General features: G+C 39.3%; 3 protein-coding genes across 7 annotated transcripts; 2 read left to right on the forward strand and 1 right to left on the reverse strand.

Annotated features, from left to right (window-relative positions):
- Positions 1–2,433: 2,433 nt before the first annotated feature.
- LOC148736281 (solute carrier family 22 member 15-like) lies at positions 2,434–10,758 on the reverse strand. 3 transcript variants are annotated; one of them, XM_088752434.1, is made up of 11 exons: positions 10,472–10,758; positions 10,351–10,393; positions 7,548–7,888; positions 6,914–7,142; positions 6,362–6,560; positions 5,447–5,665; positions 4,926–5,060; positions 4,609–4,706; positions 4,053–4,164; positions 3,328–3,400; positions 2,434–2,849 (listed from the first exon to the last, which is right to left on the reverse strand). In XM_088752434.1, exons 3-11 carry the CDS (start codon positions 7,833–7,835, stop codon positions 2,631–2,633), a joined length of 1,572 nt encoding a protein of 523 aa, XP_088608560.1. In that variant the 5' UTR covers positions 7,836–7,888; positions 10,351–10,393; positions 10,472–10,758; the 3' UTR covers positions 2,434–2,630. The 3 variants fall into 3 exon arrangements, with proteins under 3 accessions (XP_088608560.1, XP_088608559.1, XP_088608558.1); XM_088752433.1 differs by lacking the exons at positions 10,351–10,393; positions 10,472–10,758 and adding an exon at positions 8,805–10,293; XM_088752432.1 differs by lacking the exons at positions 4,609–4,706; positions 10,351–10,393; positions 10,472–10,758 and adding an exon at positions 4,752–4,810.
- A 2,278-nt stretch (positions 10,759–13,036) lies between these two features.
- LOC111343763 (adenosine receptor A3-like) lies at positions 13,037–14,316 on the forward strand. The gene has a single exon (XM_022950948.2). The coding sequence runs from the start codon at positions 13,114–13,116 to the stop codon at positions 14,158–14,160; it is 1,047 nt and encodes a 348-aa protein (XP_022806683.2). The 5' UTR covers positions 13,037–13,113; the 3' UTR covers positions 14,161–14,316.
- A 930-nt stretch (positions 14,317–15,246) lies between these two features.
- Positions 15,247–24,935, forward strand: LOC111343762 (organic cation transporter protein). Of its 3 annotated transcripts, none has more exons than XM_022950944.2 (10): positions 15,247–15,387; positions 18,511–18,798; positions 19,550–19,778; positions 20,575–20,773; positions 21,199–21,408; positions 21,856–21,990; positions 22,575–22,672; positions 22,918–23,029; positions 23,403–23,475; positions 24,592–24,935. In XM_022950944.2, the coding sequence occupies exons 2-10, from the start codon at positions 18,514–18,516 to the stop codon at positions 24,751–24,753; spliced, it is 1,503 nt and encodes a 500-aa protein (XP_022806679.2). In that variant the 5' UTR covers positions 15,247–15,387; positions 18,511–18,513; the 3' UTR covers positions 24,754–24,935. The 3 variants fall into 3 exon arrangements, with proteins under 3 accessions (XP_022806679.2, XP_088608562.1, XP_022806680.2); XM_088752436.1 differs by lacking the exon at positions 15,247–15,387 and adding an exon at positions 16,005–16,943; XM_022950945.2 differs by lacking the exon at positions 15,247–15,387 and adding an exon at positions 17,046–17,282.
- The last annotated feature ends 1,329 nt before the right edge of the window (positions 24,936–26,264 follow it).

Raw genomic sequence — 26,264 nt, forward strand, 5'->3', positions numbered from 1 at the left:
AAAATAAAATTGAACCAAATTCTGCTCCGTCATCATAATTATGGGCTAAAGATATATCACCGGATGCCTCTCTGAAAAAATATAAAAATAAATAAGAAAATCCTGTTGTAGTCGGCAGAAATTCACACAGGCGGCCCAAGCGTATTGTGAGTGATTTTGGGGTCTAAAGTTTATGTGTTTAAGTGTGGTGCTACCGGTCAACTGCGTATAAAATACACAATTTACCGGTAGCATCAAACGCGTTACAAAGAAAGTCGCCAAAACAGCGTTAAAAGGACCGTAAACGACAAAGCAGCTACGGAAAAAAGGTAAGGAGACTTCTTACGGTATATCCCTCCCTTTTCAATTTTTTCTTAATCTTTTTTTTTTTATAATTTTTCCTATTATACAGTTGGCTGGTGACACCGCACGCGTCACAAAGAAAGTCGCCGAAACAGCGTTAAAACGACCGTTGGCAACAAAGCGGCTACGGAAAAAACGTAAGGAGACTTTTTTATAATTTTACCTTTTTTTAACGGTCCACACATACGCTTAAACTTCGATCTTAATATGTTAGTTACTGCCGTTAATGAACTTTAGACCCCAAAATCCCACACAGTACGCTTGGGCCGCCTGTGAATTTCAGAGCTAAGGTTTGTTATAAACCTCTTTAAAGTGTCGAGCAAAATTTTCTCATAATTCCCCTTAGCTCCCAGTCGTTTCGGTCTTAATTTATTCCAAGGCTTCTATGACCGTTATCTTTCTTTTATTTTATATTCTGATGCACTCGGTTAACGCTTTAAAAAAAAACTATTTTTCTAACTCTGCGAAATCTGATTTTACAACATAACCAAAGTAAAGCGCGCGCTCTGATTGGTCAATTTAGCGTCCCCCATTTGCCCATGGGTGTACGCTGCTGACGTGAGCAAATGCAAAGACTATTTTTCCGCGCGCGCTTGTTTTATTCTGATAACGTAAGATTTGTTAAACAAAAGGGAACTCTTTAGCTACAATGTGTTAATGTTATGTTATAAAACAAATGGTAAACACCACAGCGTACACTATTGAGTTATGGATGCACGCGGGAGGTTGCTAAGCACGAAAGAAGCTAGAGTCGCTCTCGGCTATCGCCTCGAGCGACTCTTACGCTTCTTTCGTGCTTAGCAACCTCCCGCGTGCATCCATAACTCAATAGTGTACGCTGTGCTGTTTACCATTTGTTAATTTTACGTAATTTAAAAACGATTGGTAAAACTTTCCAAACAGGCAAAGTTTTTTCCTTTTTTTTTGGAGGGAACAAAAACACCTGCATCTCCAGCGGAGACCGTCATTTTGTCTATTTTGTCTATTTTGGACTTAGATTAGTTTTGAAAGGGCGTGTGAATTTTCTATCTCAATATGAAGCGATTAAAATTGTGATAATAGAGACCTGCTTAACTCCCACGGCTGTGATGTGAAATGTTGTGGTTTCTTGCATGAGAGTCTCACACGCATTATTTCGTGACAAAATTTTCATTTGACTCTACGTATGATTATGTTCGTGTTCTCCAAAGATTTCATCGAAATCACCGGTGGCGCCCTTTGAACAGGAACTGATGGATCTAAGTTTATACATTTTTCATCTAACACTATCATTATTTGACAAGTATTTTACTTATTTGACTAACAAGAGCCCCCGCTCTGGTTAATGGCTCAGCCAGCGACAAGAACATACCCACAGAAAAAAGAGAGGGAGAAAAGAAAAGCTATTGCATGACATTACTTCCGCGTGGATTCCCCGCGCCCACGGACTTTTCGAAACGGTGAAGGAGCGAATGACTGGAGGTTTAAGCATCGGCCGGGTTTCTTGCAAATAGTTGAAAGAGTCATATCTACATACTCACTCAAGCGAGAGAACGGGAGAATGATCGGGGCCACGCAATTTCGCATGATTTTGACACCTGAAATGTTTCTAAGTTCAAGATGGGTAGCGCTGCTCTTCCGTTCAATTTTTCACAACAAAAAAGAGTAGAAACAACCAGGAAGATCATTGCAGATTTTACATGCTGCTATGGTTACAGTTTGAGAGGATAACAGTGCATATTTCTTTCGCTCCGAAGAAGGGCTAACGCTCGAAACGTCAGCTTTTACAATCGTAACGGTGGCCAATTTACCATTTCAACTTTGTTGATATATTCAAATTATTTCGTTACCCCCACCGACGCAGCCCCAAACAGTTTCTTTAGAGACTATCAGCCTTTTTACATATTTCTTATAATTCTTGTGACAACCGTGAAGCGATTGTTGATAACATTTCCTATCCTAATTGGACTCAGTGAAAAGTATCTCAAGCCTTGCGCCAACTACTGGGAATGGGTTAGGTGAGGGAAAAAAAACCAAGTCGCCGGAGTCCAGATCCTCTTTCAGAAACATCGCAAACGAAAAACTTTAATTTGCTTGAAGATCGATATCTTATATAGCTCTAGCTGCCGAATTATCTCGTTTAAATTTTTTAGGAATTAAAATATAGGATTGTTTGCGTCGTAAATGAGACACAAGACTACTAGAGGCAATTATATTTATTACATGTAAAATAATCCTTCTGAGATTTTATGATTTTAATATAATCATATTAAAAAAGGTTTCTGTTAAACATTCTGTACTGGTTAGCACTAGATACGAGAGAGCAAGGGTGACTTTTCATCATTTGCTGAAATCCTCTTTCTGTCATCCTTTTTTATCTCGTGCGTAAAGCTGCCATGTTCAATCGTCTGATCGGTATTTTCCAATGTGGGCTTAAAACGAGTTTCTGGCAACAGCGTGCACAGCAAGGCAGAGGCAAGAGCTACTACACCCATTATTCCATATGGGAGTAAAGGGTTTATGCGTTCCTAGAAATGTCAATAAGAGAGAATGAGTCATTGCTACTTTTACTCAACATATAACTTTTAGTTCATCTTTGGATTGCTGACACTGTCGGTGACACTGATCCAGGAGGACCAGTCATTCATTATAGCGAAGGAAGGGGGGGAAGGGTTGTCGAGGATCTCGGTCATGATGTCACGATAAATTTTATCTGAAGCCCACCCCTCCCCCCCATCCGTATGATCCCTCCCCTCATTGGCAACTAATTAACTCTGTTGAGGATGTCTGTTCCCTCCCCGTTCCCCCTAAAAACAATGTGATCCCCCCCCCCCCAAAAAAAGAACCCACATCTTCCTCCACCCAGGCGACAAATAGTTAATCCTTCCTACCCATACTTATCAAACGACTTCTTCTATGCGAGGTCATGATCTTTCGTTTGTTAACACCGATCCAGGAAAACAATGAGTTGGAAACAGTGGACAGATGAAGCGAGACGTTACTTACAAGAAAGAGGATATAGGTACAAAGAATCGAGCCAATTCTGCCGCAGCCTGAGGATATACTTAGACCAGTGTTTCTAAAATGATAAAACCATCAGTCATTAAATTTGCGAAATGAGCGCCAAAAAAAATAAAAAAAAAAAAACACTAAGAATCGTCATTCCATTTTTCCAGATAAATCGGTGCCTTCTCCCAATTTTGTTGTTCTTTCAACGTTTGCTATGAGGTTCTGTTATCTCGATGCTAGAATTTTTCGACCCGATATTTTTATCAGTATGCAAGTATTTTGCATCAGGCTTAATTAGCCTTTCATTCAATTGCCACGGCAGTATAACAGCGTTAAGACACTGATAACCTCGGTAACACAGTTCATCATCCCGCTGACTCCTTTAGAGAGGAGGCGGCGTGGCCTACTGGTTAGGGTGCTGGACTTGTAATCCAGTGTCCCGGGTTCAAGTCCTCCACCCTGCCACTCACTGGATTTGCTCTCGGTTGCCCCTAGTTCAACTTCTTGGTTCTGCTCTGTAAATAGCCCACTGGTCTGCCTCCAGCCGGTGGGGATTTTCAAGCACTTAGTTAGTCTACATTGTGGCTGTTTAGCCCCTATGGGGGAGCCTCAATAAACGGATTTATTTGTCGATTTAATTATTTGTCAATTTTAGTCTCGACGATCCTACCTATACGAGTATTTTCGCAAGACAACTTTAATTCAATTCTCAGCTTTCCTACCTCAGTACAGTGGGAAATAACTCGGACGAATAAAGGTAGATTCCATTAAAAGAGATCGAGATCCAGAACTTTGCCCAAATCATCAACAAGAATATTTTACCAGCAAAGATTACTGCAAGAGCAAAACAAAACGAAATGCCTCCTTCGCTTTAGCCGGATACATAACTTAGCTGCGTAATCTAGCTGCAATAACTAGAGCCCAGGCTTTGCCCCAGCAAAAGTTCGCCCACTCCCACACACTAGCCCGTATCATCAATATATAAAAAAGCTGGTTTTCAGCAGGACGGGGGCGTAAACTAAGTATAAGAGTTAAAAAACTATAATTAAAATGCATTGATTGTGATGTGTTTTGACGGTCGCACAGTGCAATTGCACAATCTCCCGGCTATTGTCTGGCTCTTAGGAATCCTGTTTTACTCCCCCTTTTTAGCTTTCGGTTTTTTAACGAATCCATGGAACTACTAGACACATGCAATCTACCTCCCCTCCTCAAAGTAAAAATGATGGCGAGCGCCCCACAAAGGCAATGTCAAACAATTTTTACTCCATTTGCTACCTTCGTTTGAACCATCATATGTGTTCAAAAGCGCTGCGCCTGCAATGCCTGTGGCAGATAATGCCAAGGGAACAACGACTCCTCTCTTACGGCCGAATCTGCAATAGAATGACAACCATCATATGTGTTCAAAAGCGCTGCACCTGCAATGCCTGTGGCAGGTAATGCCAAGGGAACAACGACTCCTCTCTTACGACCGAATCTGCAACAGAATTACACGAACAACTCACGTTAGTCGTCTATTAATTTACGAATTTAAACTATAGTTGCAGTGAAATCTTATTTGGGTCGCTTCCGTTTTTACTGATTAGCTTAACCTGTTGTAGATCCAGGTGCCTGCTGGGATAGCTGGGATTTGAACAAGACTTTCAATAAAGAAGTTGAAGTACATGTTTCCACCGATGTTTGACGCGCTCAGAGATAATCCATAGAACATCATATTGACTGCAATCCTAGAGTGCAAATGAACGGACTGATATAAGAATAAGAAAAAAAAGCAGTCCTCCGAGTATTCTTGGCGTTTTTAGTAGGCGGGTAGGATAACACGATTCGCGGTTGTTTCGCTCACGAGTCGTTTTGCTAATGACTAGTTCACTAACGTCTTAGGTCGTTTCGCCAACGTCTCAGGTCAGTTTCTTAGCGTCTCATAGGTGTTTTCGCTTACGTTTTAGGTTATTTTATTAGCGTCTCTTTTTAGTTTTGTTTTCTTCGAAGATGGCGACAAATATAATGACATGCTTTACCATCTCCGTCAAAACAAAGTCAACTTGGAACTCACTCTTTTTACAAAGGCTTAGCAAACTAAGTACATAACTGTAAAGTTGACCATTTAACTCACCAGCTGAAGCACGTTACTACGGTCGTCGCCCTAAGATATCTCGTCCTGAATAAATCCCGAATATCACCGAGTCTTGTTTCGCTGCCAGTTTTTGTTTCAATTTCCAATCGTTCTTCTGGAAGCTCTTTGCCATTGACTCGAGCGATTTTCCTGTAGAGTTTTTCAGCCTCTTCCATTTTCCCTTTTACCAACAACCAGCGGAGGGACTCAGGGTAAAAGCTAAGGAGGCAACCGGAGGCATGAATGAGAATTTGGTCCATTCAAATATGAAACAGTTCGTACAATGTTCCTATGTAGGCGGTAAAGTAACGATAGAACTGAAGTGGAGAAATGCCAACAAGTGTAGTTTGGCCTTCTCTGATACAACTTGGATCCTTATTTTCCTACAAACCACTGTTGATCAAAGTCCGAAATGGTCATAAGTCCTTTCGTGGAATCAGATTTTGAGAGGGTAGTGAAATCCAATTTTTTTTGGAAGCCTAGAGCATGCAGTCGAAAGCAAAACGCTTGGAGGCCATTCTTACCGACAAAATAGGACAGTGCATGTAATTAATGATATCTCGATCTTGTTTTTGTTTTGGTGCTACTGAATGTCTCCCTTACATAATTGTTATCCCTGAGCACTCAGATAATCGCTGCCTCGAAAAAGAGCCTCTCTTCAGTTGAGGGAAAAAAAACTTTAATTGAAGCTCCTCCTTAGGAGCTTTTCAGCCACAATGTAGACTAACAAAGTGCCACCTTACTGAAAATATGTTCATAAGCAAATATGTTCAAAAGCAACGACCTAACAATATTTTTTAACAGGAATTCGAATTGATTTTTTTTCTTACTTACAAAAAGAAAAAAAATATGTCCATAAGCAACGAATTGACAGCATTTTTAAACAGGAGTTCGAATTCATTTTTCCTTACTTACAAAAAGCCAAAAAGAGCCATAATTGCAGGCGCCCCAGTCAAGGCACATAACTTTCTCCAGTCTCTGACAAGATATGCAAGCCCCGCCAAGGTAGTGAGACTCAGTCCGCAATAGATATGATAACATGCTCCCATGATACTGCGATCTTTGACACCTACAAGTTCGTTCACTAGTACATAATTGGAACCACTCATTCCGCCTAAAATGAGAAAATAAGCAGAATAAGAGAAGAACATTTTCGCACAGTTACTCAAGATCTCAGTGTTATGATTTAACTTACAATCATGGTTTTATTTATTGGACAATGAAGTCACTAGGCAAGAGTGTTAAAACTTAAACGTCCATAACGTCAACGTAAAAACGGACACTAAGACGATCTAAAACAAAACGATCTTAAACAATTTATACCGCTGAATAAGACGCAGTAGACGGCTGCGTACGAGATATGGCAAGCACTTATCAGTTGTTGTTGTTGTTTATTTTTTATTACGGAGTCATAAACGAAACATTTATTTGTTTCCATCGTTAAAGGCTAAGCACTTAGAAACATACCTATGAAGAACCCCATGGCAAATTTGAAGAATGCAAACAGCCAGTAATAATTTGAAATGGCAGACAAAATATCGAAGAAGGTTATAAAGAATCCTGAAATATAGACAGCTTTCTTTCTACCGAATTTATCCCCCAGTGGTCCTATCATTATGGCGCCCAAAGACCATCCAGCAAAAATCAGAGAAGAAGAAATAGTTCCGTAGATAGCGTTGTTACAAACCAGGTCAAACTGCAAAAAATAGTTATTTGTTAGTCGCGACTAGTTTTAGTTTTTCTTTTGAATGGTTAAGAAAGCGGCGCGAATTTCCGGCACAAACCAGAGTGCGAAATGAAACAAAATCAAAGCAATTCCGGCTTCCCTTGACATCTTGAGAATTGCTCTATTGATAACCATCTAATCAAAATTTTCGTCCAGCAATAATCGTCGACAAATTGGCGTCTTGATATTTCAACTGAAGAACAGACCATGATCCAGGCTCAATGGAAATCCAACTTCCTCTTCAGGGATCCAAGAAACTGACAAACCAAACATGAAGGTATTGCGCATATGCACCCACAGTTGTAGTGCACGAGCTTATAAGTCTGAGGAAATTAGACGCAAAAAGGTTTTAGACCGCTGATTTTCTAAGCTTACCTGCGTTACAATAGAAGTGAAGTCTTCCACGAATTCCCAGGAGGTTCTTGATATGTTACACCGGAAATTGTAATTCATGTCGCCAGGTTTCATGGTCCCACCGAAGGGGCATTCGGTGCTGTTACTAGAAACACACCGCCAAGCTGGTTCAGCGGTAATAAAAGTCATTAGCAGCACAGGCCATGCATACCAGAAACACTGGTTGACACTGGATAAGACCAGACTAAATAGCTGAAATCGTCCAAAGCTGCCAATTTTCTCCAAGACCTCGTCTGCTGTCATTGCCATTTTTAAAACGTTGATAACCTTATATAGATCGCTCGATTCAGCCACAACTGTAACTATGATCGGTCAAGAGAAAATTTCTTTAGAAAGAAACATTGAAAAACCACCGTGGGTGCACTGTTGAGTTGTTATTCAAAAAAAGCAAATAGATTTGAGAACACCAATGGGAAATGCTAGAGAAGCACGACCTATCGACCCTTATCGGAAAACCGTAGTCTCCATAGCCAGGCTCCTAAAGGAAGGAAGGGGGGGCGGGTGGGGAGGCGGTAAATGGGTAAAAGAAACACTCAATTTTCTATAGTCCCCCCCCCTTTATGCTCTGTTTGCGACGACTGACCCCTGACCCCCTGCGTTCTTCCTGAAAACCATGTAATTCTCCAAATTCCATCATAAATGATGACTGGCCTTCAATGGTTTCTGAAAGGTTTGAAGAGGACTAAAAAAGTCACAAACGCTGTCGGATATGAGCGTCTCACGTGGCATAAGTCTGCAAGCGTAGCGAATTTGTCGGATCGGAAAAGCTAACTAATTACCATTTTTTCTTAAACAATTTATTCATTGATCAGATTCCTCTACAGGATAGAAGAACCCTCTGAAATTAGCCTTGCGCCGAAGGTTCGGCTTCGAGGCTCAGTAGTTACGCCCGAAATCCGACGAAGCCTTAATTTTGTCCCAGCTTCTTTTTTGCGATTGCTACATTTGCAGCAGCACAACCGGCGAGGATCATTGCCTTACTTAAACTTATTATGCCTCAGAGTCCTTTAAAATTACGCTGTCTTCAAAGCAAATTAAACATATAAACACCGTGAAATTTTTGGTCGTTTGTTGAATTCGCCCACGTCGCGAGCATGTAGCCGATGGTAGGGACCAACGGAAACAGCTGTTAACATGTCTTTTTTTTTTTTTGTCGTGGTTTTCCACGTACTTATTTGTCATTTTGAATCAATAAAAATAGGGGAAGACAAGCCATACCTAGTCAGTTTTCTTGTGTTGATCTTTAGCTTCAGAAAGCATTTTTATCTCATTTAGTGTCCCACTGATAAACAATAATGTACAATTTACTAGCTAACGTGACAAAGGGGTGCTCTGACACTTTCTGGTGTGTGATTTCTCACGAGTTACAGATTTTCTCACAAAATTGATGTGATGCCCGTTTCGTCGTGGGCCTCAATCTCGAGCCCATCATATGCGTTATCCCTGATTTTGACCCACGCTTTCCTTGGATTTCTTCTAAAGAAAAAAGGGAAAAAAAAAAAGGAAAGAAAAGAAAAAAGCCAGATAAGGTCTGATTTCAGTCTAATGCATTCACTCTTCACGTAAAAAAAAAATTAAAACAAAAATTAAAACAAAAAAACAAAAAATAAGGCTAATTTCCAGCTACCTTGACGAACAATCTTGGTGAATAAAGGGTTTTTTATATAGCAAAAATAATTCGCTTTAGTAAGAATCAAGAATGATCTGTTTATTTCGAGAGGCGGGACTGAAAGCCACCGTGGGGCACAATAAATCAAGAGTGCCGTGTAGTTTTCTTCTTTTCTTCTTTTCTTTTTTTTATTGTTTTGACCGTCTTTTGCAAACTTTAAAAGCTTTTTGCGACTTCGTTGCCGAAGTTGTCCAAAACTTAGGAAGACTTTAAGTCCACTCCTCGCACCTCTTTACAAGATCGGCTCATCTTGCCCGCTCGGGTAGCCAACTAAACCACAGGATTTGCTTCATCTTGCCCGAGGGCGCTGCCAGCTATATAATAACCATGGTTATGAAAAAAAAAAAAAAAAAGAAAGAATTGCAGCCATTCTCCCCTTCCCACCACGCGATTAAATAAGCCCTCCGTAGGGTGTAAAAAGAAATCTTAACCCTAAATGTGCCGCCAACATCTACGCGTACCTTCTATGGTGGTTAAGGTAAGAAATCCTTAAGTACACACAGAAGGTCAATAGACGCAACTCGCTCTTGAAGAACAGGTGTACAACCATGAAATCTTCACCTCAGGAGGTGACGGAAAATTTTTAACTTACGGTTTGAATGGGAGAAGGAAGGGCTAAGGCGTGCTAATGTTAGAGTAGAGATACGTTTTTCATTTGTTTTTTTAAAGACTATAATATGTCTTCCATAGTCACGCTTACCGTATGACCAACAGAAGACCTGTCGGTAACACTTGTCTGTCATCAGTTATGATACTACAAAGCTTAACTGAAAAAGCCGCATCAAGATATTTTGACATATTGGTTTAGTATCAATTTGAAGCAGGAAAATTAGCTCGGTAAAATAGAAACACAAAAAGGCAATTAAAATTAGCCAAAACGGAGCCAGACAGATTGCAAGTGATCAACTTGGGCAATGAAGGATACATGTAATTCATCATATGACCCTTGCGCGATGACGATTTCACAATAAACCTTACGTAAGTAGAGAAGACATATTTCCTGTTTATTCTGGTGATGCCTGCTGTAGCCTAAAAGGAGGCTCTATCTAAGTAATAGTTGAAGGTTGGATCGTTTTTACAAGAAAAGGACAATACCTTTGCCTGGAGTATCAATTTCTGATCTACTTCTTTCTCCATCCTAGAAATAAAAAAGCGAGCTTTTAGAACAATTCGAGGAGTAATAAATCGAGCCATGAAAAATTCTGGGTTTTGTAACCTTTTCATCTTATCTCCAAATCTTCTTAATTCATTCGGTTTGGACGTGTAGAAAGTAAACAGTTGTACGAGGGATTTCAATTTTATCCGGCACTTAAGACAATTGTAGTGTAGATTACAGAGATTAATCTGCAAACATGGGACATGAATAAACAGGAAACTGAATAAGTCCGATGTTTTTATGAAAAGCTCTACGTTTTCCATGTTCGCAGTTCATCATTTTTTTATGTCCTAATAAGGAAGGTAATCTTGACACAAAAAAGCATTACATGTGCTACTCCTGCGCAAACTCTTTGTCAAAATTATACGAATGCCAATGGAGGAAAAAAACAGTAATTTTCGGATAACTCTGTTGTGCGGGAGGTCGAGGGTTCGAGCCCCGGCCGGACCAACACTCAAGGTCTTAAAATAATTGAGAAGCGTATGCTACCTTTCTATAACATCAAGAAATGGTTAGATATTCTAGTCTTCTCGGATAGGGACTGATAAATGGAGGTCCCGTCTCCTACAGGGTTAGGGGTAGGAGACGTTAATTTCCCACGCACGAGATTACTGTGTGATGGATGTCCTCCGTTGAGATGGGATGTGCGGGTTAGGATTGATTGTAAAGCGCTGTTAATCTGTCATTGTAAATAGCGCTCTATAAGTGATAAATTGTTGTTGTTGTTGTTATAACTCGAACATTTTTCAATTTCCCTTGCTTGAAAGTTCGATTCATCGAGTATTTACTGTACCCATATGGTGTTTCTGTTTTCAGTAAAAGTGTCATTTCGCAGGGAACTAGGAAGTAAGATGCTTCGTATGCTCGTCGGCCGGTATAATATCGACCAATCCCTGGCTGTTAAATGTTGGGAACAAGCCGCGCTCCATTCCAGCTGCCGACAATCTGACCAGTTATCATCGTGTGGTGTTTTCAAACCTATTTTATTCGAGTTATTTCTTATTCATTTCATTTATTCTCGTAAATTGTTTGCTTTGATATCATCTCATTACTTGAAATCAAAACACCGCGCATGGTCAGCGTTATCTGTGGGAATAGGTTAACTTATTTAGAAGCCGGGTTGATGCGGCAGAAGGTCGCGCGCTTTTGTGAAGGAGATATTTTCAAGCACTCAGACACAAAATCACCATCTTTACAGTGGGCAGATAATAAACTTAGACAGTTACCATCCCAGCTATATGACTGATACAGACCGAAGCGCTGTATACAAGATGATAACCATCTTGACTGAAACGTCCTGCTATTCATCCCATCTGGCTTCGTCCGAAATACTCAAGATATGTTGAATATCTAAATCACAGTATTATTCTCGTCTAATTCAATTTGTCGATGTTTCAGTTGGAGGTTCTTGTTTCGAAAGAAAGCTAAAAATATGTGTTTTTCTTGTTTTTTTTCGTCGCTAATGGCATTGTCCGAAACCGTGCATTGAAGCTGGTTACGTGATGTGTGCGTTAATCAAGGCACAGCAGTAGTTTTTTCGCATATGTTTGGAGCCCTTGTTTTAAATAAAAGCTTTACAAAATATCTTTTTACCTGATGGTTGCCTCGGCCCACATCACATTTTCCGATAACATACGTTAAAATTAATTACGTGATGTGCTGGATAGTTAAGCCATGATACTAAATGTAGCAATAACTCATTCATAATTTTGAGCCCATTTTTTTATACAAAATCTTTAAAAAAACCGGTTTCTCAGCCAGAAGGAATTGTCCATAGTCCTACATTGAACACGTGCAGTTGCATTCCGATATTAAGGATGATGAAGTCGACGTTGCGATGGGCTCTTATAAAGAAAACTTGGTAAAATGTAGATTTTTAATCTGAATTAAGGTCTTCTTCCTGCAAAAACACGTATATAGCAACCAATTTAATTATATCGCTTTGCTTTACCCACGCTTACCATGCTGTTAGCAGAGCAGTAATTCTCCAAAGTTCAGCATGAAGAAAACTGATTACAATAGAAGCCGAAAGATAGAATAATCAAAGTTCACGGCAAAAATGATAATTACAAAAACTGGCAAGCATTTCGTTGTTACTTTCTTACCATAATTTACTCGCCAACTCTCACTGCGATTGGAGAAACGGCGACGGCTCACCATCTGCGATAATTATATGCTTTTGTATATGTAAGGTAGTTTTTATTCTTTTTTTTCTTTTGGTGCTAAACACGCAAGGCATCGCAAGATCATATGTGCATTTATGTACTTTGACCAGTTGTCCGGGACAAATAAAATTTTCAGCGTGTGGAGTTTTAAGCAAATTTGGATCTTCAACTTGGCCTTAACTTAGCCATAACACAAATGGAATTTATAAATAACTAAAAAATAAGCATTTTTTTAAAAATTGTTTTATCACGTTTGGTGGGTTTGGAAGTTGTCAATGGATGCACATTGATTTAATCTTGAAATCATGGTAAATTTCCTACCCACTATTTATATTTTATTTTTCCTATCCCGAAATATGGGGTTTTACTTTAAGAACTGTTTAAATTGTACTGTGTTGTAACGCAGTAATGATCAATTCTTTACAGAACATTATTAATATTGCAAAAGTGATTTACATAACTCTTCGGGCCGGGTGTCATCCTAGAGAAAACAATCTGCTCGCCACGTAAAGTACATCCTTTACTTTTCATGCGGAAATGGGTCATTTGGAAAACAGTTCAAGGATTTTCGAGCGGACGAACGAATCTCTGTCGCTTGTGGCGTATAGCAGGACTGAAGGAGTTGCTTGGTGCAGTGCATTTGCTGTTGTGTCATTCCTCGTAATAGTTTGCAACGCGCTTACCATTACGGTTTTTGCCTTGAACAAAAATCTTCGAAGAAAGAGTTTCCTTTTGGTTATAAATATGGCCTGTGCAGATTTTATGTTAGGTGGTATGGCAATGCCTTTATTTGTTTATCGTCTTGGTGGTGATTTTAAACTCTGGGCAATCGAATGGGGTTACTCCTTAAATTTGTTTTATTTGGTTGTGGACACCGTTTGTGCCCAGGCTTCAATAATTACAGCTGCATTTATCGCCGGAGAGAGGTTTTATGCCACTGGATGGCCTCTAAAGCACCGTTGCATAGCGCGCCGCAGAGCTTACTACGTTACTGTTTCACTTACTTGGGTTTTATCAATTTTTATTTCATCTGTGTTAATAGGTTCTCTTCACAAGTCAGTTCAGGTTTCGATTTATATTTGGATGGTGTATGCTTTCACACTGACCCTTATCATATGCGTATGTTCTATCGGTATTTTCAAAAGCTTTACGCAAGGAAGAAAATTCATACGAAGACAGAGTGATGCTAAGTGTTCAGAAAGCAAGCGGTCAACTAAGACGTTGTTATTGATAACTTTTGTGGCCTTGGCATGCTGGTTGCCATTGATAGTAACGAACACGTTTACAGTTTATATTCCGGTAGATAAAAATCTTTTGTTACTCGCAAATCTCATAAATTTCGGCAATTCGTTTGCAAATCCTGTACTTTATTGCCTGAGGATCCCTAATTTTAGAAGAGCCCTGTGGTGCCGACGGGGATACAAGGGGAAAACGGCTGTGGGACGACTTGCGGTTACCACCACTGCCTTCCACCTGCAAGTCGCCCTCAAACGTGCGGTAGAGGTCAGCGGGCTTCTACACCAGAAAGAGGGCAAGGATGTAGAAGATGACATTGACACTGAAATGAGAACTTGGATAAGTTAAGAAGAGTCTTAAAACATGAAAAGGAAATTGAAGGCTCGTGACGGTGTTTACACTTTTGAATAACGTCATTTATGAGTTCAGTATTTTATTCCTTTCTCCGTAAAGCTGAAATAATTCCTGCCTACGCTTTTTAATTAAAAATTATCTTCAATTTTTTCTGATGCCCAATGATATATTTTATTGTCATGATTTGATATTTGCATTCAGCACGTTAATATTTGTTTGCAATATTAGTATTTGGTATTTTATGAACAGATTTTTAAAAGCCCAGATTCCAGTCGCAACATTCTGGCAAAAAGATCCTAGTAAAAGAAAGGGTATAAATTTACATGTAAATAGGCAAAAGCTACTTTGAACATATTTTGTTCAATATGCAGAAGAAGCTTTCGGAGATTTCTAGACGGGGCTTCGATTTCACGAACCTCCCACAGTCCTGTATGAAACCCCTCAAAAACACTGCTGATAAGAAAAAGGATAAGAATTCACCTAAAGAAAGAAAGATGCGTCTAGTTCGCTGCAACACAACTGTGAATTTTCCTCTCGTATCTTGCATTGGCTCTGGATTAATTTCAGATGTGAATTACAGTTTGCTAGCTGTTACTTAGGCGAAAAAGTCTTATGTTTTGAACGTCTCACAAATTTTGTGGGACGTTCAAAACATAAGACTTTGAAAGCAGAGCCTTATTTGTTAATGACCTTATTCAACATTCTGCGAGTAGGAAAAGAAAGATCATTAAGCAACTTGCAGTTTCTCAGTTTAGTGAGAAATGATGGCTCAATCGGGCGCTGCAGAGTAAATTTTCCTAAAAGCAAATTCAGATTTTTTTAGTTTCGCTTGTTTTTATATCTGTTCGTTTAAATTAAATCAAGAGTTTCTTTTCTTTCTTCCTCCCTTTTTTTTTTTTTTTTTTTTTTTTTTTTTTTTTTTGTGTGTGTGTGTGTGTGTGTGTGTGTGTGTGTGTGTGTGCGTGTGCGTGCGTGCGTGTTCAAGATGAGATTATCAATCTCTTAAAATGCTTCAAGATCAGCCGTACCTCATAACACGTTACATTCTTGGTTTTGTCACGCACACTCCAACGCGTTGCGCGACGAGACGAAACAGCGGCTGCTAAGGAAACCATCCCATGGGAGCCATTTAATCATATCCAATCAAAGAGGTCACACAACAAGCCAATTGTGATCAACATAAACACTGAACGGTCGTGAACTTTATGAGGTGCAGTACAGGTAAGCGAAGCCAGTTTCTTCGGAATACACGAACAATGGAAGCATATACGTCAATCGTCTTAGTTCAGGGCTCATTTTAAAACACTGTCGCTCGTTTCAGTACTATCTCGCGGTAATTGGGTTCTGTCAGTTTCCAGCAGGATCAGTCAGGCATGAACAGAAGAAAATCTATTTCTTTGGCATGTTTTTTGATCGCAAGAACTTCTCGATAAATGCTGTAATGTGTGTCTCATGTGATTAATTAAAACGAATGAATTTAATCTTCGACGAAGGTCGCTTCGAATCGAAGTCGTTCATTTAGAAGACGACATGCCTCTGTTGCTTAACACAGCGAGTCACATTATCGTTACTCGTGCATGATATTAACATGACGATCAGTATTTTTAACTGCTTATGCACGAAAGGTTAAATCCATAGGAAAGGCCATAGGTGTTGCTTAAAGTGAAAATAAAATATCACCAAAAGCATGGACGTTATCAATATTTCACATGCCGATTCGTGAGTAATAATTCTGCGTGTGTTTTAAAATTTGATTTTTTCGCATGGCTTATGACATGAAACTCGCTCATGGTAAGTGATTGCCTTTGTTTATATACTTACAAATATAGGAAAGCTTTTTCAATCGAACAGTACGAATTAGATGATATGGATTATTTTTTATTCATGAATTTTGGGTATCGATCGAGACTTGAACTGAGATACGCTGAGATCGTAAAAGGAATATTTAAAACCCTTTCACTGATATCTAGAGTAGACATTTAATCGTTTGCCTTCGTTATGTAAACTTACATAAATCGGAGTAAATTTTCGAAATTTTCGATGTAAATCGAGCAGGCGCAAATATTTTTTAAATAGTGTTGTTTGTGATCTATATAATAAAGTTTGAAAAACAAAATTTGATGCCGATGATGTCTGCTTCACACAATCGGCAGCACAAAATATAAAGTGCTATAAAATATTCGAACGAAATTGGTAATACTGAAGAACAATAGCTGTGAATTCACAAAAACTACAAAAATTTACATATTTAATAATGTCGAACAGTTGTAAATTTAAGCGAAGGTAGCCAAATAAGAATAACAATAATAACAAGATCGGTAAGGTAAAACTGAAGAGTAAAAATTATTAAGTACTGCCTATGTTGGTTCTATGAAATTTGTTATATAAATAAATTTGTTTGCTTTAAACTTGGAATAATTAAAGAGTCTACTCTTGTAAAATAGGCAGATTGTGTCAGTGAACAATATTCATTTATTTCCATTCATTGAAATTAGGCAGCGCCTTCCTCCTGTCTGAGAATCAGAGCTTCTTGGGAGCTTGCTGCTTTGATGTGCAGTTGGTCACGAGAATTAGTCAGTGAAAACTAGCCATTTTAAGTTTGCTTCATTTGACGTCTTGTGATACTGTTGAGCCATGATATCTTGACTTTTTTTTGCTGTTGGCCTCTCATGAACAGAGAATTCTAAAAGATTGTCTACCTGTTTCCAGCGTGGGACAATAAAGCAAAACCGATCAGAAGTCGCTTAGAACGAGGATTCGGACAACTAAATGGAAAGGTTCGAAGGTCTATGCCTCTTGGGGGTCCTCTCATATTAGGGACTTTAAGCAAACCACGACGGCTACGGCAACGAGAACGTGGAAAAACAATAGATCTATCTGGTAGAACAATAGCGCAGCACGTGCGTTTTAAAACTTTGTACATTTCTTAGACGTGCGTTTTAAAACTTTGTACATTTCTTAGCCGTCCTTTGCAAAACAACAACGTGAAATCACCAAAATTTGCGTCGTCTGCGAAGCGGAACCGCGGCGGCAAATTATTTTAATTTGCATTTGGAACTCAACACTACTTTTTTTATGCGTTACGTTGAGATTGAGGTCTGGCGCCCTATGAGACGGTAAACATATGCAGCCATTTTCGAAATTCTAACTAAAAGTAGAAACTCATTTTTTAATCGACGTCTTCCGTGGTGTTGCCGTCCTGACTGCTTAAGGTCCCTATTTACTGCTTCTTACGCTCGTGACAAAGAATTATTTATTCCTTTATTTTGTGACCCGGCTCCAAATTAACCATCTCTCTATTTCGGATTACAGTCGTGTGGGTAAACAAGCACTATAGAGGCTAGAACTAAAACGCGCACAACGTTTGGGATAGAGAGTAACAACAATGTTTTCAACTGAGCTTTAAATTTATATTTTCTATAGAAACAAATTGTGTTCGTGCCCTTCGAACGAGATCCGAATGTAATTAACTCGTAGAAATGTCAAAATAGGCACTTTCGTAGGGATAGTAGGGACCTTCATTAAGCAAACCACGACGACGACGGCAACGAGGACATGAAAAAATAAAAGATCTAATTGGCAGAACAATAGTTCAGCACGTGCATTGTAAAACTTAGTACATTTCTTAGCCGTCCTTTGTAAAACAAGGACGTAAAATCACCAAAATTTGCGTCGTCTGCGAACAGAAACCGCGACGGCCAATTATTTTAATTTCCATTTGGAACTTAACGCTACTTTTATACATTATGTTGAGTTTGAGGTCTGGCGCTGTATGAGATGGTAAACACATGCAGCCATTTTCGAAATTTTAATGAAAAGTAGAAATTCGTTTTTTAATCGACGTCTTCCTTAGCGTTAACGTTGCTGTCCTGACTGCTTAAGGTCCCTGTTATGTTTCGTCGTTGCAAAATAGGTGGTTAGTTAATTATTTCAAGTGAAGAGTTATATACTGCCCCGAGATTCCATCATCCTCCACAAAAACTTAGCCCCTTTTCATTGGTCTGCCGTGCTGACTACAGACTATTATTATTATTATCATCATCTTCATCATCATCATCATCATCATTATTATTATTATTATTACGAATATTATCACCCAAATTACTGTTATTGTTAATTTATTTTTGCGTTCTGATCTGCATCAGTTGGTTTAGACATGCCATATGTCGAACTTGACAATATCAATTAAGATAGCTTTAACGAGCGCGAACACTTCGACTTCGAACACTTACCGCAACCTTCTCTTTTTCTTCCCGGTTTAGATGCCGCCACGCATGGGACTTTTCGGATCTCTGGCTAAAAGTTGATTTTGACTTTAGTTTACGTTCTACATTTTATTCGTAGGAGATGGCTCTCTCTGCCGATGAAGTCTTAGAGGAGGTTGGCAGTTTTGGATGGTTCCAAATACGACTCCTTATTCTATTTAACTTGCTATCCGCTCTTCTATTTGGCTGGGCTGTGATGGTGACGGGTATCATAACAGCAGAACCTCCTTGGAAATGTGTCCAGAATAGCTCTGTCTGCTCCTATGAAGGCAGCTTTTACCCTGGGCATGAGCACTACGATCATAGATGTAACATCTCGCGGAGTGAGTGGGAATTTGAGGATGACATCACCACCGTGGTTACCGAGGTAACAAAAACAAAAAAAGAAACTATAAAAGAAAAAATGATCCATGATCCACAGATCTCTGAGTTTTCCTTAAGAAGAGGCAGGTACACGCTGGTCCAGTATTATGCAGTGGGCAAGTCAGTGTGATGAGTGACTATTGGCTTCCACTTTCAGGAGACCTCAAAATGTTGATCCAACAAGATCACAAAAACACTGTTGAACTCAAATAGTGCGTGGAATTTGGCTTGCTAGCAGATTATTCTGTTACTGACTAATCGGGGAAAAATCATGAACTTACAATTTACCAGAAATTTAAGCATCTGAACATTTCATAATTTAAGACAAGTGGAATATTTCCAAACAATAGTATATCGAGCCCTAAATTAGTGAAAGAAGGAGGGTGGACGGAAAAGGTGTTTTATGTTAGTTCAAGTTATGAATGTGTTGAAGGAAAGGATTCTTTTGTTGAGTCTCATTTACATCTTCGGCAATGCTGCGACAGCATCATAAGTAATAAGGAATTCTCGCGATAATTTTGTTTTGATACCTCAACTACACCCTGAGCGGAACCAAATCATTGATATTATTCCAGTAACGACCTCGCCTGTCTCCTATGAAAGTATTCCCTCATGTTTTCCTCCTTCACCTGCCCTACCAAGGGAACAAACCTCCAGACCAGGTGTTTACCCATTGTCTCCTTCATATCTTTGTATGAAGCATTTTCAATACCATGCCGGCAATCGTTACGCTCATTAATTTGTTTGTCTTGCAGTTTAATCTTGTGTGCAACAAATCAATCTATGGCACCCTAGCGTTAGCCTCTGTTTTCCTTGGTTTCTTTATTGGTGCCATAATTATTGGTCCTTTCACGGACAAGTTTGGACGAAAGCCAACTATTTTTATCTCAGGATTTGTCATTGCTGTCTTCAGCCTGGTGTCCGCCTTCCCCAAAATATTCTCGCTGTTTGTTGTTTTCAAGATCATCGTCGGATTAGGAGTTGGTGAGTGTTGAAATGTTTAAGATGAAGCATTTCTCAATGAGTATTAAAAGTTATCCTTGTTTACCTTGGTTCCTTCATTGCTTTCTGCGATTGGTCGAGGAAAGGCGTGCCGCCTTCTCTGCCAATCTGTTGCAGAAGTAAAGCCAGGCGCGACTTGATCATTCGCATTTTCCCGCGACAAGGGCAGTTTTCGTGAAATTTCTTTGGGTTTTTATTCGCTTCTTGCTTTGTTTTTCTACGTTCCGATTGGTATTTATTACTATTTTGGTTTTGAATTTGAACACTCGATTAAAAAGCGCTCTGGGTAACGAATGCCTTAGGATTATGAATGGGAAGTTATGTGTCACAACTACGAGAAACTGCTTTGTTCCATTTACTTGTTCAGTTAGTAAAAAAAAACGCGATAGTGGAGGAGGAAGGAAAATACCAGGGAGGTCTAGTTTTTTTACGTGACTCTACTCACCCCCCTTGTTTTCGCTCTGCCGCTTCTTTCCTGCCGTTTACTTTTTCGCTCCGTTTTATGAACTAAAAACCTGGAACAAGCTACCCACTTGAAGACCTTCTAAAACTACTTTTGCTACTGAGGATTCCAGACTGTTAACTGTATAAACTTAAAAAAACCTTTGTAGTAAGGATGACGAAGAAAACCTTTTTGGCGTACTTCAGTTAACCCTTTTATATTTTCAGTCTGTGCGGTTCACAAATCGTTCATTTATCACTTATCACCTTTATAATAGCGATACCATTCAGTGCCTCATGATCTTCACTGTTATTTTTTCTGTCTTTGTTTCCACAGGGGGAGCAAGCGTAGCGATCTTTGTTCTTGTGACAGAATTCGTTGGTGTACGCCACCGCAGTATGATGGGAATGTCTCTGTGGTATTGCTGGAGTATATCTCTTATGTGTCTTGCTGGAATAGGTTACCTCATCAGAGACTGGAGGATGCTCACCATCGCCACTGCAATTCCTGGACTTCCTTCGCTGCTGGGTTGGTTGTAAGTGCAATGGTAGAGGAAAAAAATGTATCGGAGATACTTTATAGCATTAATTTTGCGAGGAATTTTCTTTTGTTGATTCGAGGTATTATTTTGTGTTTTTCGTGAACTTCGTGGTTGCTGGAGAATAAAGTTTCTTCTTGAAACTAATTTTTGAGATTTAGTTAAACAACAGACCAACTGCAAAGAAAGACAAGTTGTTCTTTAAAATTTTCTAACTTGTGGAGTTTTTTACAGAGATTTTTCTCTGTAGATGAGTCACACATGGATATCTCGAGTGAGGCCGGATACGATTAATTTTGTGCATTAAAATGATAACGTTTCAAACGTCGAAGTCAACAAGCTACGGCGAGTTTACATCGTCAGAAAAAAAAAACCATTGAACGTGCTCTGAACTGAGCATTTCTCTTTGTTTTGCCATTAAGTTTGACACCCGAGTCAGTGCGATGGTTGATGTTGAAAGGAAGAGCCGAAGATGCTAAGGCAATTTTCCGAAGAATGGCCAAAGTCAACAAAACGTCCGTGCCTATTGGAGAGCTACAAGAAGCGGACGATGATAATAGACTGGGGGATGTGTGTGACCTGTTTTCATCGCGCCAAATGGTGAAAAAAACTTTACTGTCATGGTATTGCTGGTAAGGGTGTAATAGGTGTTTCTTAAATTAATAAAATATGAGAGCCTTTGAAGTGACTTAACAAGTGCATTCACAGACAAATAAATAAAATTTGATGTATCAAAAATGAATGGGATTTAGCAGTGGACACTCCATGTGGTGGCTCCTCAAGCTCTTGTCCACTTTTTCCAGGTAGAATTGAAATTTAGAAAGTTGATTGTGTTTTTATTTTCTTTATTTGAGCTGCAATGGTACAAAAGTCGTCGATTTATTACTTACCATAAACATTCCTTCGCATTTAAAAGAAATAAATTAGAATTTGCTTCGGGTCCTGCAAAGCGGTTTGACGCTGTGGAGTTCTATATGCAAAATGTATTGATTCTTTCCAAAGTTGCTGTATCCTCAACGAAGTCAATTAAGATGGCTTTCGTAAGAAAATTTTGATTATAGAAATTCCTATTTTTCCAGGTTTGTTAATGCCTTGGTGTATTATGGAGTTTTTCTTAGTGCACCTAATATTGGAGGAAATTTCTACTTAAACTTTTTCCTGACAAGCCTGATTGAACTGCCAGCTATCCCTGTAGGCGTATGGGTCTTTAACAGGTTCGTGGAACAAACATTATACTTGACGTAGACATGCTTTGTCGAACTTTTGTTTATTTTGACTTTGTCATTGTTGCGATAGGACAGAAGAAATGCCAACAAATCCCACAGGGTGTTGTTCAGTTTTCACCCATTTCGGTAACCTTCCATGAGACACTTCTTCTTCGTCAGCTCCTCTGTCAGCCATATTCTCCGAAAATTTTTGCCTCGCATGAGCTTCGTTTTTATGTAGTTTCACGCACTTGTTCTAGGCCGTCCGAGAATACAAATAATGCCTTTTACAAGATTTATTTTTATTATGTTGAGTGGAAGATTGTCGACGACCCACTAAGGGGAAAGGTGCCAACTGCGTTTACCACTCACTATAGAACTCTGAATATCGAGTGCCCTGTTATTTCTCAAGGAAATTTTTTTTTCGGTTTTGCTATGGGAAATAAATCAGTATGTTCCTTCTCTCGCGTGAACACCGTCAGTCTAGATACCCTACCAATGAGAAATGCTATATATTGAATGAAAATTGCAACAACTTCCCTGGTTCGGATAACTTGTGTTCTTGTATGGCCAGCAACTTACTTTTCTTACAGATTTGGTCGAAAGAAAAGCATCATTGCGAGTTTGATCTTGGCTTCACTTGGAGCATTTGCGTCCATACTTATTGAAAGTGAAGGCGATGGCAGCAAAGGTGAGAACTCTGTGCGGTTTGCTATTTGTCGGCTGGGAGGTCCGTATGGTGAAAGAACTGTAACCGAGATTGTTGAGGTACAAAGTCCATGGCATAAAGAATGACGCACTGAACGACAGACAAACGAGGGAAGAGACCAAAGACAATATCACTCTTAGTTCTATTTCATAAATTCTGTTTTTCTTTTTTTTTTTTTTTTTGGTTTTTTTAATTCTTTGCTTTCTTTTATTTCTGTTTGGTCGCAGGCGCCTTGGCTGGTAAGATCATCATGTCCATGATTGTAGCCAAGTTCTTCATCACTATATCTTTTGACGGAGTGTATCTTTACACAGCAGAGTTATTTCCGACAGCTATAAGGTGATTCACTAAGCAGCTATGATATTATCCCCATTTCATAATTTATTTACAGCGTAATTTTTTTAATCAATCTAATTATTGACTTATACACATTAGATAAGCCTTCCCTCCATTATGGAGTCAGATACGAATGCAGAAAATACTTGCGACAAATGGGAGTAAAGTAACCATTAGAGTCTGTTTCGTCTTTTCTTGTTACTTCTAGTTTTATTTTTCTGTGAAAAAGAGTATGTCCTATGATGTTGTTTATGACAATGGTGATGACGATGACGATGACGATGACGATGAGAATGATAATGATGATGATGTTAATGATGATGATGATATTAATGATAATAATGATACTGATGACGATGTTGATCGTTTTTTACAGAAACATTGGTGTAGGAACATCGACCGCTGCTGCCCGTATTGGCTCGATGTGTTCTCCGTTTATAGTGTACACCGTAAGTAACAGAAAGAATGAGCCTTCGTTTGTAGTCTATATGTTCATCTACGCACACATGTACATATTAGTTATTAACATGCGAATAATAACCAATAATGAAAATAATAACCACTCTTTTTGGGAGAAAACGGTCGAGGGTTGAATAACGTCCTCAGACACTTTTCCCTTGGTTACAATATCCGTCATCTTCGTCATCATCTTGAATGTATGTGTTAGGTCGTAGTGATAAGGAAATTAGTTGTAGACCGCAAAACGCTTTTACGAAAAGCACCTAGGACTCTCAGCCTGTCTTTTTCAATTTTATTTAATCTCGCTTCTCTTACATGCAATTCTTCTTACATGAAATTCGCGTCATTGACTATTGGACCCTTGGCTCTTGACTTCCTCCGATTCTCACTCTGTGTTTGTAGGCGCGTAGCTCCTTTTAAGCCAGTAAGCCCAGGCTTACAAACTTCTATCGCAACAAGTATTTTTTCTTGGAATTTATATATCTTCCCCGGCTGTACTATACTTACGAGGTATGGAACAGGCTTACAAAACAAAAATTACTTGCTACGCTCCTTGTTTATTACTGCTTCTCACTCTGCTAAGTAAATGCAGAAGTATAATTTCTATCTGAAGGCATGTGTGGGTATGCTTGCCAACTGACCTTGGAAGGTTAAACGTTTCTTGTAAGAATACTAACCCAAAGACTTTTACCAGAATCTCACAAATGAACAACATTGTACTCAATGTTTCCGATCAACCTAATCCGTCTTTGACTGCATAAGTCAAAACATGGACTTTAGTATAGATCCAAGGTCAGTAGACAAATTAAGCGCGTCAACTCAAGGCAACTAGACAAGACAGTCGAGTTATTTGGAAACTTATCGTTTTGGCTTAAACCTAAACAACTTCACATTTCAAATTTAAATGATAACTAAGTGTTAGCTATAAACAGATGACTAAATCAAACTTAACTAACTAAATACTTCATAACATGTCCTTTAAGTTTGTTTCCATGTTGAGGGCTTCATGACAGATTTCTTTTGGCAAATATTTTCTTAACCCTTTTTTTTTTTTTCGGTAACGGGTGCCTTTCTTTGACATTCAATTTTGTTCTCACCATCTACAGAATCGTGTTCATAGCTTACTTCCATTTGCGATTATGGGTGCAAATGCATTGCTTGCTGGGGTACTGTGTATGACGTTACCAGAAACCAAAAATCAACCGACACTGGAGACAGTGAAGAGAGAAGATGAAGAAATGTCTCAATTATCTCCTGAATGTGTTTAGTTTATGCAAGCCGTCTTAAACTCTTGTAAAATGTATTCGCCGGTCTCCCGAAATTTAAGAGGAGTCTATAAGCACCAGTGGCTATATGCTCACTAACGGTGTCGTCGAGTTATCGGGTTTGACCAAACAAAGAAAACTGTTTTTTTTTTTACTGCTATGAAATTAAAACGAACTTTACCCTTGTTGGACGTGAAACATTATTAGTAGCGCTGTGCCACGAACATGTCTTCACGTGCGAGTAATTTTAAGGCCATGAGCAAAGCGAGCCGGTGTGAGGTCTGCAAGGGACTAAGAACTTATCAGTGCGAGAGCACTTTCAACCCTCCTCCGTTCCCCCGTCCCCCGTTCCCCCGTCCCCCGTTCCTTGTTGTCCGTTTCTTTTTTCCCATTCCTTGTTTCTCGTTCCTTGTTTCCCGTTGCTCAACTTCCGTTCCTCGTTCCCCGTTCCTCATCTCCCGTTCTTCGTTCCCCGTTCCCCGTTCCTCATTCCCCGTTCCTCGTTCTTCGTTTCCCGTTCCACTTTCCTCGTTCTCCGTTCCCCGTCCCCCGCCCCTGTCCCTCATTCACGATTTTGGTACATTGATAGAGTGATTTTCCCTATTCCAGTTCTGACTGTGCTATCCTCCTTATTTCATCTGATTACACTCTAGGTCTGCAGAGAGGACAAACATAAATGCAAAATCTTTCTTTGCGCCGAGGTCGCAGCGTTCTCGGAGAAATGATTTGATTCAGTTCGACATTAAGGGAATGAATCAGACCACCTTAATCAGTCTTAGATACCAGAGTGGCATCATCTGAATACGAGCTGGCTTTGAGAGCCAAGACATTAACACAGATGGACAAAAATTGCCTTTACTAGCTGTTCCCTAGCTAGCAACTTATAAAAACAATCTTTGAAACACTTTGATAGAAACGCTAACTCTTTTCGAAAGGGATATATCTCTAGATCCTGGAAACTTAGGGCCACACTTTCCATTATGTTAGAATGTAATGGTCGGGTTTGAGGCACTACTGGAACAAATCAGTTCTTAGAACTTTTACATTGTCCAACTCTTGTCAAAATTGTCTTTTCAGTCCAAGGCGGTTATAGAGCTTTCATTCTTCCACAATCCTGTGCAGAGCAATTGCAGAGCAAAATAAGGCTTTAGGAGCCCAATGATGGCGTACGATGTCTTAAATCTGCGAGAAAGTACGACTGCGAGAAAGTGCGAATGCCTCGTCTGAACTCGCAAAGAATTTGAATTTACACCGAAAGTTATAGAATTCTTCAGTTCCTTCTAGTGTTATGTGTTATATCATAAATCGCTTTTCTAAATGTTTGTAATTGTCACCTGATATTTTGTTTTGGATTCGTTTGGGCAAGAAAAACAAAACAAAGCCAATATCATTTTGTAGACATCACCTTTGCTTTCTTTTGACGCTAAACATTTCTAAATGATGAGCTTTTATCGTTACATGCCATAAAATGGGTCAAAGTTCAAGGGAAATTCCGGTCTCAGTTTTAACGTTGA

This window comes from Stylophora pistillata, chromosome 3 (assembly GCF_964205215.1).
Source record: "Stylophora pistillata chromosome 3, jaStyPist1.2, whole genome shotgun sequence".
NCBI lineage: Eukaryota > Metazoa > Cnidaria > Anthozoa > Scleractinia > Pocilloporidae > Stylophora > Stylophora pistillata.

Excerpts from the sequence above, each read along its gene's own strand:
- LOC111343763 (XM_022950948.2), top strand. The coding sequence starts at position 13,114 with ATGGGTCATTTGGAAAACAGTTCAAGGATTTTCGAGCGGACGAACGAA.
- LOC148736281 (XM_088752434.1), bottom strand. The coding sequence starts at position 7,835 with ATGGCAATGACAGCAGACGAGGTCTTGGAGAAAATTGGCAGCTTTGGA. Across the intron at positions 7,143-7,547 it reads TCACTTCTATTGTAACGCAG|TTTGACCTGGTTTGTAACAA; the intron begins GTAAGCTTAGAA and ends TATTTTTTGCAG. Across the intron at positions 2,850-3,327 it reads GTACCTATATCCTCTTTCTT|GAACGCATAAACCCTTTACT; the intron begins GTAAGTAACGTC and ends TGACATTTCTAG.
- LOC111343762 (XM_022950944.2), top strand. The coding sequence starts at position 18,514 with ATGGCTCTCTCTGCCGATGAAGTCTTAGAGGAGGTTGGCAGTTTTGGA. Across the intron at positions 22,673-22,917 it reads TGAAGGCGATGGCAGCAAAG|GCGCCTTGGCTGGTAAGATC; the intron begins GTGAGAACTCTG and ends GTTTGGTCGCAG. Across the intron at positions 23,030-23,402 it reads TTATTTCCGACAGCTATAAG|AAACATTGGTGTAGGAACAT; the intron begins GTGATTCACTAA and ends CGTTTTTTACAG.